This window comes from Tinamus guttatus, unplaced genomic scaffold (assembly GCF_059628265.1).
Source record: "Tinamus guttatus ecotype Peru unplaced genomic scaffold, ASM5962826v1 Tinamus_guttatus_pri_ptg000769l, whole genome shotgun sequence".
NCBI classification, from domain to species: Eukaryota; Metazoa; Chordata; class Aves; order Tinamiformes; family Tinamidae; genus Tinamus; species Tinamus guttatus.
Window position 1 is genome coordinate 88489 of NW_028289303.1, and position 19916 is coordinate 108404.

Genomic DNA, 19916 nt, shown 5'->3' on the forward strand with positions numbered 1-19916 from the left:
GAATGGAGGTGACGATGAGGAGGGACATGAGGATGAGGATGGCGGTGAGGATGAGGATGGTGAGGATGAGGATGGAGGTGAGGATGAGGATGGTGGGGATGGTGGGGATGGAGATGGGAATGGAGGTGAGGATGAGGAGGGACATGAGGATGAGGATGGAGGTGAGGATGGAGGTGAGGACGAGGATGGAGGTGAGGATGAGGATGGTGAGGAAGAGAATGGAGGTGAGGGTGAGGACGGACGTGAGGATGAGGATGGAGGTGAGGATGAGGATGGAGATGAGGATGGGAATGGAGGTGAGGATGAGGATGGAGGTGAGGATGGAGGTGGGGATGAGGACGGAGATGAGGATGAGGACGGAGGTGAGGATGGAGGTGGGGATGAGGATGGAGGTGAGGACAAGGATGGAGATGAGGATGAGGACGGAGATGAGGATGGGAATGGAGGTGAGGATGAGGATGGAGGTGAGGATGAAGGTGGGGATGAGGATGGAGGTGAGGACGAGGACGGAGATGAGGATGAGGACGGCGGTGAGGACGGCATGAGGACAGAGGTGAGGACGGAGAGCGCGATGGAGGTGAAGATGAGGATGGACACCGGGACAGGAGTGGGATGGGGACGGAAACGGGGACAAGATGGAGATGGGATGGGGACAGGGGCAGCAATGGGGACAGCATGAGACCCCCCGCACTCTTTGCACCCCATAACCCACCCCCTGGGCTCCCCCATGTCCTCCAGGTGCCCCATGTCCCATGTCCAACCATGCCACGTTGCCTCCCCCCAGCTACAGAGTGACCCCCATATTTGGGGTCCTCCAGGTCTTTTGGGGTCCCCCTGGTATTTTGGGGTCCCCCTGGTATTTTGGGGTCACTCCCATGGTTTCCAGGACTCTTCCATGGGTCTTTGGATGTTCAACCATGCCAAGGTGGGCCCCAACCCCATGATGCTCCCTGATGCCTGGTTCTTCCCTGTTCCTTTGGGGTCCCTCAGGTGTTTTGGGGTCCCCCAGGTGTTTGGGGGTCCCCCGGGTATTTTGGGGTCACTCCCAGGATTTCCAGGACTCTTCCATGGCTCTTTGGAGGTTCAACCATGCCAAGGTGGGCCCCAACCCCATGATGCTCCCTGATTGTTGGTTCCTCCCTGTTCCTTTGGGGTCCCCCTGGTATTTTGGGGGTCACTCCCATGGTTTCCAGGACTCTTCCACATTATTGGGGGTCTTTGGATGTTCAACCATGCCAAGGTGGGCCCCAACCCCATGATGCTCCCTGATTGTTGGTTCCTCCCTGTTCCTTTGGGGTCCCCCAGGTATTTTGGGGTCCTCCAGGTATTTTGGGGTGACTCCCATGGTTTCCAGGACTCTTCCATGGCTCTTTGGAGGTTCAACCATGCCAAGGTGGGCCCCAACCCCATGATGCTCCCTGATTGTTGGTTCCTCCCTGTTCCTTTGGGGTCCCTAAGGTGTTTTGGGGTCCCCCTGGTATTTTGGGGTCACTCCCAGTGTTTCCAGGACTCTTCCATGGCTCTTTGGAGGTTCAACCATGCCAAGGTGGGCCCCAACCCCATGATGCTCCCTGATTGTTGGTTCTTCCCTGTTCCTTTGGGGTCCCTCAGGTATTTTGGGGTCCCCCAGGTATTTTGGGGTCACTCTCAGGGTTTCCAGGACTCTTCCACATTATTGGGGGGTCTTTGGACGTTCAACCATGCCAAGGTGGGCCCCAACCCCATGATGCTCCCTGATTGTTGGTTCCTCCCTGTTCCTTTGGGGTCCCTCAGGTGTTTTGGGGTCCCCCAGGTATTTTGGGGTCCCCCGGGTATTTTGGGATCACTCCCAGGATTTCCAGGGCTCTTCCATGGCTCTTTGGAGGTTCAACCATGCCAAGGTGGGCCTCCATCCCCATGATGCTCCCTGATTGTTGGTTCCTCCCTGTTCCTTTGGGGTCCCCCAGGTATTTTGGGGTCCCCCGGGTATTTTGGGATCACTCCCAGGATTTCCAGGACTCTTCCATGGGTCTTTGGAGGTTCAACCATGCCAAGGTGGGCCTCCAACCCCATGATGCTACCTGATGCCTGGTTCTTCCCTGTTCCTTTGGGGTCCCTCAGGTATTTTGGGGTCACTCTCAGGGTTTCCAGGACTCTTCCACATTATTGGGGGGTCTTTGGAGGTTCAACCATGCCAAGGTGGGCCCCAACCCCATGATGCTCCCTGATTGTTGGTTCTTCCCTGTTCCTTTGGGGTCCCTCAGGTATTTTGGGGTCCCCCAGGTATTTTGGGGTCCTCTGGGTATTTGGGGTCACTCCCAGGGTTTCCAGGACTCTTCCATGGGTCTTTGGAGGTTCAACCATGCCAAGGTGGGCCCCAACCCCATGATGCTCCCTGATTGTTGGTTCCTCCCTGTTCCTTTGGGGTCCCTCAGGTATTTTGGGGTCCCCCGGGTATTTTGGGATCACTCCCAGTGTTTCCAGGACTCTTCCATGGGTCTTTGGAGGTTCAACCATGCCAAGGTGGGCCTCCAACCCCATGATGCTCCCTGATTGTTGGTTCCTCCCTGTTCCTTTGGGGTCCCTCAGGTATTTTGGGGTCCCTCAGGTGTTTTGGGGTCCCCCAGGTATTTGGGGTCACTCCCAGTGTTTCCAGGACTCTTCCATGGCTCTTTGGAGGTTCAACCATGCCAAGGTGGGCCCCAACCCCATGATGCTCCCTGATTGTTGGTTCCTCCCTGTTCATTTGGGGTCCCCCAGGTATTTTGGGGTCTCCCAGGTATTTTGGGGTCCCCCCTTTATTTTGGGGTCCCCCGCGTGTTTTGGGGTCCCCGGGGGTCTCACCGCGGGGCCGGGGTAGGGGCTGAGCTCGCAGTTCTCGCGCCAGGACATGTTGAGGCTGCGGACGAACTCCAGGTAGAAGGGGTGGCTGGTGTTGAACATGGAGAAGCCGAGGACGGTGGAGGGGGCGTCCGCCATGGCGTCCAGCCGCAGCATGGGGAAGTCCTGGGGGACGGGGACGCGGTCAAGGGATGGGGACATGGGGACATGGGACGGGGCGAGGGGACGAGGACATGGGTGAAGGGATGGGCATGGGGATATGGTCAAGGGATGGGGATGGGGACAAGGACATGGGTGAAGGGATGGGGACAAGGACATGGATGAAAGGATGGGGACATGGTCAAGGGATGGGGATGGGGACATGGTCAAGGGATGGGGACATGGTCAAGAGATGGGGACAGGGCCACGGGTCAAGGGTTGGGGATGGGGACAAGGACATGGGTGCAGGAATGGGGACATGGTCAAGAGATGGGGACAAGGACATGGGTGAAGGGATGGGGATGGGGACAAGGACATGGATGAAAGGATGGGGACATGGTCAAGGGATGGGGATGGGGACATGGGACAGAGCATGGGGATGGGGACATGGGTGAAGGGACGGGGACATGGTCAAGGGATGGGGACAGGGCCATGGGTCAAGGGATGGGGACATGGGTGCAGGGATGGAGACATGGATCAGGGCGTGGGGACAAGGACATGGGGTCAGGGCATGGGGATGGGGACATGGGGTCAAGGGATGGGGATGGGGCCATGGGTCAAGGGATAGAGATGGGGACATAGGACAGCATGGGGACAAGGACATGGGTGAAGGGATGGGGACATGGTCAAGAGATGGGGACAGGGCCAGGGGTCAAGGGATGGGGACATGGGACAGAGCATGGGGACAAGGACATGGGGTCAGGGCATGGGGATGGGGACATGGGGTCAAGGGATGGGGACATGGTCAAGGGATGGGGACAGGGCCATGGGTCAAGGGATGGGGACAGGGACATGGATGAAAGGATGGGGACATGGTCAAGGGATGGGGACAGCGCCATGGGTCAAGGGTTGGGGATGGGGACAAGGACATGGGTGAAGGGATGGGGACATGGTCAAGAGATGGGGACAGGGCCAGGGGTCAAGGGATGGGGACATGGGTGCAAGGATGGGACCATGGGGACAGGGATGGGGCCATGGGGACAGGGCCATGGGTCAAGGGATGGAGATGGGGACATGGGACAGAGCGTGGGGACAAGGACATGGGTCAAGGGATGGGGACAGGGATGGGGCCATGGGGACAGGGATGGGACCATGGGGACAGGGCCATGGGGACAGGGATGGCACCATGGGGACAGGGATGGGGCCATGGGGACAGGGATGGGGCCATGGGGACAGGGCCATGGGTCAAGGGATGGAGATGGGGACAGAGGACAGCATGGGGACAAGGACATGGGTGAAGGGATGGGGACAGGGCCATGGGTGCAGGAATGGGGCCATGGGGACAGGGATGGAGATGGGGACAGAGGACAGCATGGGGACAAGGACATGGGTGAAGGGATGGGGACAGGGATGGGACCATGGGGACAGGGATGGGGCCATGGGGACAGGGCCATGGGGACAGGGATGGGGACAGGGATGGGACCATGGGGACACGGATGGGACCATGGGGACAGCGCCACGTCCCAGGCAGGTGCCACAGCCCACGCGGTGACACCCCCCCAGCAGGTCCCCTCACCATGGTGGTCAGGATGTACTTGTAGAACGGCGACGTCATCCCCAGCTCCGCGGCCTGCGCGGGGGACAAGGACAGCGCTCGACGCGTCCCCAAGGCCAGGACCCATCCCCATGGTGTCCCCAACGTCACCTTGGTGAGGACCAGGTGGGACACGGAGGCGTTGGCGTCCACGATGATGGTGGCGATCTTGTCGTCGCGGATCTCCTTGAGCAGCGCCGTGGGGTCCCGGGCGCCGTCCAGCATCCGCACCGAGAGGGCGTCGCGGGAGATGAGGAACTGGCGCACCAGCTCCTCCAGCCGCACCAGGCCTGGGGACACCATGGGGACACGTGGGGACGCGTCCCCAACCCCGGGTCACCAGCCATGGATCCAACCCCATCCATGGTCCCATCCATGGCCCCGTGTCACCGGCATCCGCACCGAGAGGGCGTCGCGGGAGATGAGGAACTGGCGCACCAGCTCCTCCAGCCGCACCAGGCCTGGGGACACCATGGGGACACGTGGGGACGTGTCCCCAACCCCGGGTCACCATCCATGGATCCAACCCCATCCATGGTCCCATCCATGGCCCCGTGTCACCGGCATCCGCACCGAGAGGGCGTCGCGGGAGATGAGGAACTGGCGCACCAGCTCCTCCAGCCGCACCAGGCCTGGGGACACCATGGGGACACGTGGGGACGTGTCCCCAACCCCGGGTCACCAGCCATGGATCCAACCCCATCCATGGTCCCATCCATGGCCCCGTGTCACCGGCATCCGCACCGAGAGGGCGTCGCGGGAGATGAGGAACTGGCGCACCAGCTCCTCCAGCCGCACCAGGCCTGGGGACACCATGGGGACACGTGGGGACGTGTCCCCAACCCCGGGTCACCAGCCATGGATCCAACCCCATCCATGGTCCCATCCATGGCCCTGGGTCACCATCCCCATCCCCAACCCCACATCACCATCCATGGCCCCATGTCTCCATCCATGGCCTCAACCCCATCCATGGCCCCGGGTCACCATCCATGTCCCCATGTCTCCATCCATGGCCCTGTGTCACCATCCATGGCCCCATGTCTCCATCCATGGTCCCATGTCACCATCCATGGCCTCAACCCCATTCACGGCCCCCTGTCTCCATCCATGGTCACTTCCATGGCCCTGTGTCACCAGCCATGGCCCCATGTCACCATCCATGTCCCCATGTCTCCATCCATGGCCCCAGGTCACCAACCATGGACACATCCATGGCCCCGGGTCACCATCCATGGCCTCAACCCCATCCATGGCCCCAGGCCACCATCCATGGCCCCATGTCACCATCTGTGTCCTCAACCCCATCCATGGCCCCATGGCCCCGTGTCACCATCCATGGCCCCATGTCTCCATCCCCATCCATGTCCCAATGTCTCCATCCATGGTCCCGTGTCACCAACCATGTCCTCAAGCCCATCCATGGCCCCAGGTCACCATCCATGGCCCCATATCACCAGCCATGGCCCCAAGTCACCATCCATGGTCCCATGTCACCATCTGTGTCCTCAACCCCATCCATGGCCCCATGGTCCCGTGTCACCATCCATGGTCCCATGTCACCATCCATGGCCTCAACCCCATCCATGGCCTCGTGTCACCATGTCACCATCCATGGCCCCGTGTCTCCATCCCCATCCATGGCCCCATGTCACCAACTATGGTCACATCCATGGCCCCGTGTCACCATCCATGGTCCCATGTCACCATCCATGGCCCCGTGTTACCAGCCATGGTCACATCCATGGTCCCATGTCACCAGCCAAGGACCCGGGTCATCAGCCATGTCCCCAACCCCATCCATGTCCCCAACCCCATCCATGGCCCCATGTCTCCATCCATGGTCCCATGTCACCATCCATGTCCTCAAGCCCATCCATGGCACCATGTCACCAGCCATGGCCCCGTGTCACCAACCATGGTCACAGCCATGGCCCCGGGTCACCATCCCCATCCCCAGCCCTGTGTCACCAGCCATGGCCCCAACCCCATCCATGTCCCCACGCTGTCCCCATGTCCCCGCTCACACTCGGCCCTGGCGCACAGCAGCACGGCCGGGGGTCCCTGCAGGCTCCGCACGACGTGTCCCCATGTCCATGACCCCATGGTGTCCCCATGTCCCCATGATGTCCCCATGTCCATGTCCATGTCCCCATGATGTCCCCATGGTGTCCCCACACTGTCCCTGTCCCCCCCGCTCACACTCGGCCCTGGCGCACAGCAGCGCGGCCGGCGGTCCCCGCAGGCTCCGCACGACGTGTCCCCATGTCCCCATGTCCCTGTCCATGTCCATGTCCCCATGATGTCCCCATGATGTCCCCATGGTGTCCCCATGATGTCCCCATGGTGTCCCCATGGTGTCCCCATGTCCATGTCCATGTCCCCATGATGTCCCCATGTCCCCATGTCCATGTCCCCATGGTGTCCCCATGATGTCCCCATGCTGTCCCCATGTCCCCCCGGTCCCCCCGCTCACACTCGGCCCTGGCGCACAGCAGCGCGGCCGGCGGTCCCCGCAGGCTCCTCAGGACGTGTCCCCATGATGTCCCCATGATGTCCCCATGGTGTCCCCATGGTGTCCCCATGATGTCCCCACGCTGTCCCCATGTCCCCGCTCACACTCGGCCCTGGCGCACAGCAGCGCGGCCGGCGGGCCCCGCAGGCTCCGCACGACGTGTCCCCATGTCCCCATGTCCATGTCCCCATGGTGTCCCCATGATGTCCCCATGGTGTCCCCCCGGTCCCCCCGCTCACACTCGGCCCTGGCGCACAGCAGCGCGGCCGGCGGTCCCCGCAGGCTCCGCACGACGTGTCCCCATGTCCCCATGGTGTCCCCATGGTGTCCCCATGATGTCCCCACACTGTCCCCATGGTGTCCCCATGTCCATGTCCCCATGTCCCCATGGTGTCCCCATGATGTCCCCATGATGTCCCCATGGTGTCCCCATGTCCCCACGCTGCCCCGCTCACACTCGGCCCTGGCGCACAGCAGCGCGGCCGGCGGTCCCCGCAGGCTCCGCACGACGTGTCCCCATGTCCATGTCCCTGTCCCCATGTCCCCATGTCCCTGTCCCCATGGTGTCCCCATGTCCCCACGTTGTCCCCATGATGTCCCCATGTCCCCGCTCACACTCGGCCCTGGCGCACAGCAGCGCGGCCGGCGGTCCCCGCAGGCTCCGCACGACGTGTCCCCATGTCCCCATGGTGTCCCCATGGTGTCCCCATGATGTCCCCACACTGTCCCCATGGTGTCCCCATGTCCATGTCCCCATGTCCCCATGGTGTCCCCATGATGTCCCCATGATGTCCCCATGGTGTCCCCATGTCCCCACGCTGCCCCGCTCACACTCGGCCCTGGCGCACAGCAGCGCGGCCGGCGGTCCCCGCAGGCTCCGCACGACGTGTCCCCATGTCCATGTCCCTGTCCCCATGTCCCCATGTCCCTGTCCCCATGGTGTCCCCATGTCCCCACGTTGTCCCCATGATGTCCCCATGTCCCCGCTCACACTCGGCCCTGGCGCACAGCAGCGCGGCCGGCGGGCCCCGCAGGCTCCGCACGACGTGTCCCAGCGCCTGGCTCAGGTCCTCGTTACTCGGGTACAGGGACACGGCGGCGAATCGCAGGTACTGGAGCCGCGGGGCCTCCTCGGGACCCACCTTGATGTGCGGGATCTGGGGGGGCAGGACAGGAGGGGGTCACTGTGGGGGGGTCACTATGGGGGGACACCATGGGGGGGTCACTATGGGGGGACACCATGGGGGGGGTCATTATGGGGGGGTCACTATTGGGGGGTCAATATGGGAGGGTCATTATGGGGAGGGGGCATCATGGGGGGGTCATTATGGGGAGGGGGCATCATGGGGGGTCATTATGGGGGGGTCATTATGGGGGAGGTCATTATGGGGGGTCATTATGGGGGGTCACTATGGGGGGGTCATTATGGGGGTGTCATTATGGAGGGTCAATATGGGGGGTCATTATGGGGGAGGTCATTATGGGGGGGTCACTATGGGGGTGTCATTATTGGGGGGTCATTATGGGGGGGGTCGCTATGGGAGGGTCATTATGGGGGGGGTCATTATGGGGAGGGAGCATCATGGGGGGGTCACTATGGGGGGGCACTATGGGGGGGGTCGTTATGGGGGGTCATTATGGGGGGTCACTATGGGGGGGTCATTATGGGGGGGCGTCATTATGGAGGGTCAATATGGGGGGGTCATTATGGGGAGGGGGCATCATGGGGGGGTCATTATGGGAGGGTCATTATGGGGGGGTCATTATGGGGAGGGGGCATTATGGGGGGGGTCACTATGGGGGGCACTATGGGGGGGTCATTATGGAGGGTTAATATGGGGGGGTCACTATGGGGGGGCTCATTATTGGGGGGGTCATTATGGGAGGGGGTCACTGTGGGGGGGTCATTATGGAGGGTCATTATGGGGGGGGTCATTATGGGGGGGTCATTATGGGGGGGTCACTATGGGGGTCATTATTGGGGGGTCACTATGGGGGGTCATTATGGGGGGGTCATTATGGGGAGGGGGCATCATGGGGGTGTCACTATGGGGGGGGTTACTATGGGGGGTCATTATTGGGGGGTCACTATGGGGGGTCATTATGGGGGGGTCATTATGGGGGGCACTATGGGGGGGTCACTATTGGGGTTCATTATGGAGGGGTTAATATGAGGGGTCACTATGGGGGGCTCATTATTGGGGGGGTCATTATGGGAGGGGGTCACTATGGGGGGGGCATCATGGGGGGGTCATTATGGAGGGTCAATATGGGGGGGTCATTATGGGGAGGGGGCATCATGGGGGGGTCACTATGGGGGGGCACTATGGGGGGGTCACTATGGGGGGGGTCATTATGGGAGGGTCATTATGGGGGGGGTCACTATGGGGGTGTCATTATAGGGGGGTCATTATGGGGGGGTCATTATGGGAGGGGGTCACTATGGGGGGTCACTATGGAGGGGGGTCGTTATGGGGGGGGTCACTATGGGGAGGGTCATTATGGGGAGGTCATTATAGGGGGGTCACTATGGGGGGTCACTATGGGGAGGGGTCACTATGGAGGGTCATTATGGGGGGTCATTATGGAGGGTCAATATGGGGGGTCATTATGGGGAGGGGGCATCATGGGGGGGTCACTATGGGGGGGCACTATGGGGGGGTCATTATGGAGGGTTATTATGGGGGGGTCACTATGGGGGGCTCATTATTGGGGGGGTCATTATGGGAGGGGGTCACTATGGGAGGGTCATTATGGAGGGGTCATTATGGGGGGGTCATTATGGGGGGGGTCATTATGGGGGGGTCATTATGGAGGGTCAATATGGGGGGGTCATTATGGGGAGGGGGCATCATGGGGGGTCACTATGGGGGGGCACTATGGGGGGGTCATTATGGAGGGTTAATATGGGGGGCACTATGGGGGGCACCACGGCAAGGGGGTCACCAAGGAGCCCATGGGGGGCAGTGGGGACCCATAGGGGGGTGACAGGAGCCCCGAGGGGACAATGGGGTCCCATAGGGGGCAATGGGGATCCATAGGTGGCAATGGGGGCCCATAGGAGGCAATGGGGTCCCATAGGTGGCAATGGGGGCCCATAGGTGTCAATGGGGGCCCATAGGGGGACAATGGGGGCCCATAGCAGGTGATGGGGGCAATGGGGACCCATAGGGGCAATGGGGACCCATAGGGGGTGATGGGGGGCAATGGGGAGCCATAGGGGGGCAAGAGGACCCATAGGGGGGCAATGGGGACCCATAGGGGGGCAATGGGGTCCCATAGGTGGCAATGGGGACCCATAGGGGGCAATGGTGACAGGAGACCTGAGGGGACAATGGGGACCCATGGGGAGGTCTGGGGGGGTGGCAGGAGCCCATGAGGGACAATGGGGACACATAGTGGGTGATGGGGACCCATAGGGGCCCCATAGGGGGTGACGGGAGCCCTGAGGGGACAATGGGGACCCATGGGTGGCAATGGGGACCCATAGGGGGTAATGGGGGCCCATAGGGGGTGATGGGGGCAAAGGGGACCCATAGAGGGCAATGGGGACCCATAGGGGGTAACGGGGGACAATGGGGGGCAATGGGGACCCATAGGGGGTGATGGGGTCCCATAGGGGGCAATGGGGACCCATAGAGGGCAATGGGGACCCATGGGTGGCAATGGGGACCCATAGGGGGCCTGGAGGGGTGACAGGAGCCCATGGGGTGCAATGGGGACCCATAGGGGCAATGGGGAACCATAGGGGGTGATGGGCACCCATAGGGGGTTATGGGGGGCAATGGGGACCCATAGGGGGCAATGTGGACCCATAGGGGGTAACGGGGGACAATGGGGGGCAATGGGGACCCATAGGGGGTGATGGGGGGGCAATGGGGACCCATGGGGGGCAATGGGGACCCATAGGGGGACAATGGGGACCCATAGGGGGCAATGGGGGCCCATAGGGGGTGATGGGGACCCATAGGGGGTGATGGGGGGCAATGGGGTCCCATAGGTGGCAATGGGGACCCATAGAGGGCAATGGGGACCCATAGGGGGCCTGGAGGGGTGACAGGAGCCCATGGGGTGCAATGGGGACCCATAGGGGCAATGGGGACCCATAGGGGGTTATGGGGGACAATGGGGACCCATAGGGGCAATGGGGACCCATAGGGGGTAACGGGGGACAATGGGGGGCAATGGGGACCCATAGGGGGTGATGGGGTCCCACAGGGGGCAATGGGGACCCATAGGGGGTAACGGGGGACAATGGGGGGCAATGGGGACCCATAGGGGGTGATGGGGTCCCACAGGGGGCAATGGGAACCCATAGGGGGTAACAGGGGACAATGGGGGGCAATGGGGTCCCATAGGTGGCAATGGGGACCCATAGGGGGTAACAGGGGACAATGGGGGGCAATGGGGACCCATAGGGGACCCATAGGGGGTGATGGGGGGCAATGGGGACCCATAGGTGGCAATGGGGACCCATGGGTGGCAATGGGGACCCATAGGGGGTGATGGGGACCCATAGGGGGCAATGGGGACCCATAGGGGGGTGACAGGAGCCCTGAGGGGACAATGGGGACCCATGGGTGGCAATGGGGACCCATAGGGGGCCTGGAGGGGTGACAGGAGCCCATGGGGTGCCATGGGGACCCATAGGGGCAATGGGGACCCATAGGGGCAATGGGGAACCATAGGGGCAATGGGGACCCATAGGGGGTGATGGGCACCCATAGTGGGTTATGGGGGGCAATGGGGACCCATGGGGGGCAATGGGGAACCATAGGGGGTAACGGGGGACAATGGGGGGCAATGGGGACCCATAGGGGGTGATGGGGACCCATAGGGGGCAATGGGGACCCATAGGGGACCCATAGGGGGTGATGGGGGGCAGTGGGGACCCATAGGTGGCAATGGGGACCCATGGGTGGCAATGGGGACCCATAGGGGACCCATAGGGGGTGATGGGGGGCAGTGGGGACCCATAGGTGGCAATGGGGACCCATAGGGAACAATGGGGACCCATGGGGGGCAATGGGGACCCATAGGGGGTAACAGGGGACAATGGGGGGCAATGGGGACCCATAGGGGACCCATAGGGGGTGATGGGGGGCAATGGGGACCCATAGGTGGCAATGGGGACCCATGGGTGGCAATGGGGACCCATAGGGGGTGATGGGGACCCATAGGGGGCAATGGGGACCCATAGGGGGGTGACAGGAGCCCTGAGGGGACAATGGGGACCCATGGGTGGCAATGGGGACCCATAGGGGGCCTGGAGGGGTGACAGGAGCCCATGGGGTGCAATGGGGACCCATAGGGGCAATGGGCACCCATAGGGGGTTATGGGGGGCAATGGGGACCCATAGGGGCCCCATAGGGGGTGAGGGGCGCCCCACGTGTCCCCACGGGGGGGTCCCCGCCGTGTCCCCCCCGCCGTCACCTCCTTCTCCCCACAGATGTGGCTGACGGTGGCGGCGGCGGCCGGGCTGGAGGCCGGACCCAGGACGGACACGACGCCCTTGGGCAGGATCTGGCACACTGGGGGGGGGGACACACACGTGGGGGCGTTGCACGCGCGCCTTGCACACCCACGTGCGCCTTGCACACTCGTGTGCACCGTGCAACGCCCGGTGCGCCTTGCACGCCAATGTGCGCAGTGCACTGCGCTGTGCAATGACCAGTGCGCCTTGCACACCCGTGTGCGCCTTGCACACCCGTGTGCACCGTGCACGCTTGTGTGCAAGGCCCGGTGCGCATTGCACGCCCCTGTGCACCTTGCACACCTGTGTGCAATGACCGGTGTGCCTTGCATGCCCGTGTGCACCGTGCACGCTCGTGTGCAAGGCCCGGTGCGCATTGCACGCTCCCGAGCGCCTTGCACGCTCGTGTGCAATGACCGGTGTGCCTTGCGTGCCCGTGTGCACCGTGCACGCTCGTGTGCAAGGCCCGGTGCGCGTTGCACGCCCCCGAGCGCCTTGCACGCTCGTGTGCACCGTGCACGGCCCCGTGCAACGCCCGGTGCGCCTTGCACGCCAATGTGCGCAGTGCACTGCGCTGTGCAATGACCAGTGCGCCTTGCACACCCGTGTGCGCCTTGCACACCCGTGTGCACCGTGCACGCCTGTGTGCAATGACCGGTGCGCATTGCACGCCCCCCGAGCGCCTTGCACACTCGTGTGCACCGTGCACGGCCCCGTGCAACGCCCGGTGCGCCTTGCACGCCAATGTGCACCGTGCATGCTCGTGTGCCAGGCCCGGTGCGCATTGCACGCCCCCGAGCACCTTGCACACTCGTGTGCAATGACCAGTGTGCCTTGCATGCCCGTGTGCACCGTGCACGCTCGTGTGCAAGGCCCGGTGCGCGTTGCACGCCCCTGAGCGCCTTGCACGCTCGTGTGCAATGACCAGTGTGCCTTGCATGCCCGTGTGCACCGTGCACGCTCGTGTGCAAGGCCCGGTGCGCATTGCACGCCCCCGAGCGCCTTGCACACTCGTGTGCACCATGCACGGCCCCGTGCAACGCCCGGTGCGCCTTGCACACCAATGTGCGCAGTGCACTGCACTGTGCAATGACCAGTGCGCCTTGCACACCCGTGTGCGCCTTGCACGCCCGTGTGCACCGTGCATGCTCGTGTGCAAGGCCCGGTGCGCATTGCACGCCCCTGTGCACCTTGCACGCTCGTGTGCAATGACCGGTGTGCATTGCATACCCGTGTGTGCCGTGCATGGCCCTGTGCACGGTGCACACTCGCGTGCAATGACCGGTGCGCATTGCCCGGCCCCGTGCAATAACCCGTGCACCTTGCACACCTCCGAGCACCTTGCACACCCCAATGCAACCCCTCACACACCCAATGAGGCCCCTTGCACACCCAATGCAGCCCCTCGCACATGTTGCACACCCCAATGCAACCTCTTGCACTCCCCAATGCAACCCCTGGCACACCTTGCACACCCTATGCAACCCCTTGCACACCCCAGTGCAGCCCCTTGCACACGTTGCACACACAATGCAACATGTCGCACACCCAATGCGACCCCTTGCACACCCAATGCAACCTCTTGCATACTTCACACACTCCAATGCAACCCCTCGCACACCTCAATGCAACCCCTCGCACACACCTTGCACACTCCAATGCAACCCCTTGCACACCTAAAGCAACCCCTTGCACACCCAATCCAGCCCATTGCACAACCGAATGCAACCCTTGCACACCCAATGCAACCCCTTGCACACCTTGCACACCCAATCCAACCCCTCACACACCCAATGCAACCCCTTGCACACCTTGTACACCCAATCCAGCCCATTGCATACCCAATGCACCACCTTGCACACCCAATCCAGCCCACTGCACAACCGATTGCACATCCAATGCAAATCCTTGCACACCCAATGCGACCCCTCGCACACCTTGCACACCCAATGCAGCCCCTCACACACCTTGCACTCCAAAGCAACCTCTTGCACACTTTGCACACCCAATCCAGCCCACTGCACAACCAAATGCAACCCCTTGCACACCCCAATGCAACCCCTCACACATCTTGCACACTCCAGTGCAGCCCCATGCACACCCCTTGCACACCCAATGCAGCCCCTTGCACACCCCTTGCACACCCAATGCAACCCCTTGCACACTCCAATGCAACCCCTTGCACACCTTGGACACCCAATGCAACCCCTTGCACACCCAATCCAGCCCATTGCACAACCGAATGCAACCCCTCGCACACTTTGCACACCCCAATGCAACCACTTGCACACCTTGCACACCCAATCCAGCCCATTGCACAACCGAATGCAACCCCTTGCACACTTTGCACACCCCAATGCAACCCCTTGCACACCCAATGCAACCCCTTGCACACCCCAATACAACCCCTCACACACCTTGCACACCCCTTGCACACCCAATGCAACCCCTTGCACACTTTGCACACCCGATCCAGCCCGTTGCACACCCCAACGCAACCCCTCGCACACCCGGCGCACACTCACTGGTGTCGGTGCTCTCGTACTGGCTGTCGCGCTGTAGCTCGTAGATGTCCACGTCGAGGCGGGCGCGCGCCGGGGCGCCCAGGAGCCCGTTGACGTGTTCCCGGGCCAGGGCCAGCGCCAGGCGCTCCCCGCGGCTACAGCCGGAGCGCTCGTCCAGGATGGCGGCTGTGACGGCGTCAATGTGACCAAAATACACCCCAAATACACCCCAAATACACCCCAGGGACCCCAAATACCCCCCAAATACACCCCAAATACACCCCAAATACACCCCCGTGTCCCCGCGGCTACAGCCGGAGCGCTCGTCCAGGATGGCGGCTGTGACGGCGTCAATGTGACGAAAATACACCCCAAATACACCCCAAATACCCCCCAAATACCCCCCGTGTCCCCGCGGCTACAGCCGGAGCGCTCGTCCAGGATGGCGGCCGTGACGGCGTCAATGTGACGAAAATACACCCCAAATACACCCTGTGTCCCCGCGGCTACAGCCGGAGCGCTCGTCCAGGATGGCGGCTGTGACGGCGTCAATGTGACGAAAATACACCCAAAATACACCCCAAATACACCATAAATACCCCCCAAATACACCCCAAGTACACCCCAAAAACACCCCAGGGACCCCAAAACCCCCCCAAATACACCCCAAATACACCATAAATACACCCCAAATACCCGCCGTGTCCCCGCGGCTACAGCCGGAGTGCTCGTCCAGGATGGCGGCTGTGACGGCGTCACCGTGACCAAATACACCCCAAATACACCCCAGGGACCCCAAATACACCCCAAATACACCCCAAGTACACCCCAGGGACACCAAATACACCCCAAAACCCCCCTGTGTCCCCGCGGCTACAGCCGGAGCGCTCGTCCAGGATGGCGGCTGTGACGGCGTCAATGTGACGAAAATACACCCCAAATACACCCCAAATACACTCCAGGGACCCCAAATACACCCCAAATACACCCCAAGTACACCCCAAATACACCCCAGGGACCCCAAATACACCCCAAATACACCCCAAATACACCCCAAATACCCCCCGTGTCCCCGCGGCTACAGCCGGAGCGCTCGTCCAGGATGGCGGCTGTGACGGCGTCACCGTGACCAAAATACACCCCAAATACACCGCAAATACACCCCAAATACACCCCAAATACACCCCAGGGACCCCAAATACCTCCCAAATACCCCACCATGTCCCCTGCGGCTACAGCCGGAGCGCTCGTCCAGGATGGCGGCTGTGACGGCGTCAATGTGACGAAATACACCCCAAATACACCCCAAATACACCCCAGGGACCCCAAATACCCCCCAAATACACCCCAAATACACCCCAAATACCCCCCGTGTCCCCGCGGCTACAGCCGGAGCGCTCGTCCAGGATGGCGGCTGTGATGGCGTCAATGTGACAAAAATACACCCCAAATACACCCCAGGGACCCCAAATACACCCCAAATACACCCCAAATACACCCCAAATACCCCCCGTGTCCCCGCGGCTACAGCCGGAGCGCTCGTCCAGGATGGCGGCTGTGACGGCGTCACCGTGACCAAAATACACCGCAAATACACCCCAAATACACCCAAATACACCCCAAATACACCCCAAATACACCCCAGGGACCCCAAATACCTCCCAAATACCCCCCATGTCCCCTGCGGCTACAGCCGGAGCGCTCGTCCAGGATGGCGGCTGTGACGGCGTCACCGTGACCAAATACACCCCAAATACACCCAAAATACACTCCAGGGACCCCAAATGCACCCCAAATACACCCCAAGTACACCCCGTGTCCCCGCGGCTACAGCCGCAGCGCTCGTCCAGGATGGCGGCTGTGACGGCATCAATGTGATGAAAATACACTCCAAATACACCCCAGGGAGACCAAATACACCCCAAAACCCCCCCCGGGTCCCCGCGGCTACAGCCGGAGCGCTCGTCCAGGATGGCGGCTGTGACGGCGTCAATGTGACGAAAATACACCCAAAATACACCCCAAATACACCATAAATACACCCCAAATACCCCCCAGGGACCCCAAATACCCCCCCAAATACACCCCAAATACACCCCAAATACACTCCAGGGACCCCAAATACACCCCAAATACACCCCAAGTACACCCCAAATACACCCCAGGGACCCCAAAAACCCCCCAAATACACCCCAAATACACCATAAATACACCCCAAATACCCCCCAAATACCCCCCGTGTCCCCGCGGCTACAGCCGGAGCGCTCATCCAGGATGGCGGCTGTGACGGCGTCACCGTGACCAAATACACCCGAAATACACTCCAAATACTCCCCAAATACCCCCCCAAATACACCCCAGGGACCCCAAATACACCCTGTGTCCCCAGATACCCCCCCGTGTCCCCACAGCTACAGCCGGAGCGCTCGTCCAGGATGGCAGCTGGAACGGCGTCACCGTGACCAAAATACACCCGAAATACACCCCAAATACCCCCCAAATACCCCCCAAATACACCCCAGGGACCCCAAATACACCCCAAAACCCCCCCGTGTCCCTGCGGCTACAGCCGGAGCGCTCATCCAGGATGGCGGCTGTAACGCTGTCACCGTGACCCAAATACACCCCCAAATACCCGCCATGTCCCCAAATACTCCCCATGTCCCCTATGTCCCCATGTTCCCCATGTCCCTGTGTCCCCCGTCCCCCGATATCCCCCATGTCTCTCATTTGTTCCCATGTCCCCATGTTCCCCCATGTCCCCCATGTCCCCCATGTCCCCCAATGTCCCCCCCATGTCCCCATGTCCCCCATGTCCCCATGTCCCCCATGTTCCCATGTCCCCATGTCCCCAATGTCCCCCCATGTCCCCATTATCCCCATGTCCTCCATGTCCCCCCCCATGTCCCCATGTCCCCCATGTCCCCATGTCCCCAATGTCCCCCCATGTCCCCATTATCCCCATGTCCTCCATGTCCCCCCCCATGTCCCCATGTCCCCACGCAGCCCATGTCCCCCAATGTCCCCCATGTCCCCATTATCCCCATGTCCCCCCATGTCCCCATGTCCCCCATGTCCCCATGTCCCCACATCCCCCCCATGTCCCCCCATGTCCCCCCATGTCCCCCCATGTCCCCCAATGTCCCCCAATGTCCCCCATGTCCCCAATGTCCCCACATCCCCCCCCGTCCCCCCCATGTCCCCATGTCCCCATACCCATTCGCAGGGCCGACAGCCCCTGTCCCCCTCGGGGCGCGATGGTGGCCACCACCAGCAGCAGCAGTTCCCATGTCCCCCAATGTCCCCCATGTCCCCCAATGTCCCCCCATGTCCCCATTATCCTCATGTCCCCATGTCCATGTCCCCCATGTCCCCCCATGTCCCCCAATGTCCCCATGTCCCCCCCATGTCCCCCCATGTCCCCCCATGTCCCCGTGTCCCCCATGTCCCCATGTCCCCACGCAGCCCATGTCCCCCAATGTCCCCCATGTCCCCAATGTCCCCACATCCCCCCATGTCCCCATGTCCCCCCATGTCCCCCCATGTCCCCGTGTCCCCCATGTCCCCCAATGTCCCCATGTCCCCCATGTCCCCCCATGTCCCCATGTCCCCATGTCCCCCCATGTCCTCATGTCCCCCCATGCCCCCCCATGTCCCCCATGTCCCCATGTCCCCATGTCCCCCCATGCCCCCCAATGTCCCCATGTCCCCCCATGTCCCCATGTCCCCATGTCCCCCCATGTCCTCATGTCCCCCCATGTCCCCCCATGTCCCCATGTCCCCATGTCCCCCCATGTCCCCGTACCCATGCGCAGGGCCGACAGCCCCTGTCCCCCTCGGGGCGCGATGGCCACCACCAGCAGCAGCAGCAGCAGCCCCTGTGTCCCCCAATGTCCCCAATGTCCCCACATCCCCACATCCCCCCATGTCCCCCATGTCCCCATGTCCCCCAATGTCCCCCATGTCCCCCCCGTCCCCCCCATGTCCCCATGTCCCCATGTCCCCCCATGTCCCCCCATGTCCCCATGTCCCCCAATGTCCCCCAATGTCCCCCCATGTCCCCATTATCCCCATGTCCCCATGTCCCCCCATGTCCCCATGTCCCCATGTCCCCCATGTCCCCCCATGCCCCCCATGTCCCCCCATGTCCCCATGTCCCCGTACCCATTCGCAGGGCCGACAGCCCCTGTCCCCCTCGGGGCGCGATGGCCACCACCAGCAGCAGCAGCAGCGGCAGCGGCGGCAGCGCCCGCGACGGCGCCATCGTCCCCCCCGGCTCATGGAGACGGGCGGCCGCGGCACCCTGGGGCGCCCAAGGGACCCCATGGATCCCGGGGGGACCCAATGGAGCCCTGGGACCCCCCTGTATCCCATAGACACCCATGGGGACCCAATGGATCCCGGGGACACCCATGGGGACCCAATGGAGCCCTGGGACACCCATGGGGACCCAATGGAGCCCTCCTGCATCCCTGGGGCGCCCAAGGGACCCCATGGATCCCGGGGACACCCAAGGGGACTCAATGGATCCCGGGGACACCCAAGGGACCCAATGGAGCCCTGGGACCCCCCCTGTATCCCATGGAAACCCATGGGGACCCAATGGATCCCGGGGACACCCATGGGGACCCAATGGATCCCAGGGACACCCATAGGGACCCCATGGATCCCGGGGACACCCATGGGGACCCAATGGAGCCCTGGGACCCCCTGGAGCCCTGGGACCCCCCTGTATCCCATAGACACCCATGGGGACCCAATGGATCCCGGGACACCCATGGGGACCCAATGGAGCCCTGGGACCCCCCTGTATCCCATGGACACCCATAGGGACCCAATGGAGCCCTGGGACCCCCCTGTATCCCACCCAC

General features: G+C 62.3%; 1 protein-coding gene across 1 annotated transcript in view; it reads right to left on the reverse strand.

Moving 5' to 3' along the window:
• The window catches only part of GRIK5 (glutamate ionotropic receptor kainate type subunit 5), a 41924-nt gene extending 22615 nt beyond the window's left edge, over positions 1–19309 (reverse strand). The window contains exons 1-7 of the mRNA XM_088537427.1: positions 19210–19309; positions 15067–15231; positions 12502–12599; positions 8059–8224; positions 4664–4842; positions 4535–4588; positions 2824–2985 (exon numbers count right to left, since the gene is read on the reverse strand). Coding sequence (XP_088393553.1) covers positions 2824–2985; positions 4535–4588; positions 4664–4842; positions 8059–8224; positions 12502–12599; positions 15067–15231; positions 19210–19309 — 924 coding nt within the window. The remainder of the gene's footprint in view (positions 1–2823; positions 2986–4534; positions 4589–4663; positions 4843–8058; positions 8225–12501; positions 12600–15066; positions 15232–19209) is intronic.
• Between the last annotated feature and the right edge of the window lie 607 nt (positions 19310–19916).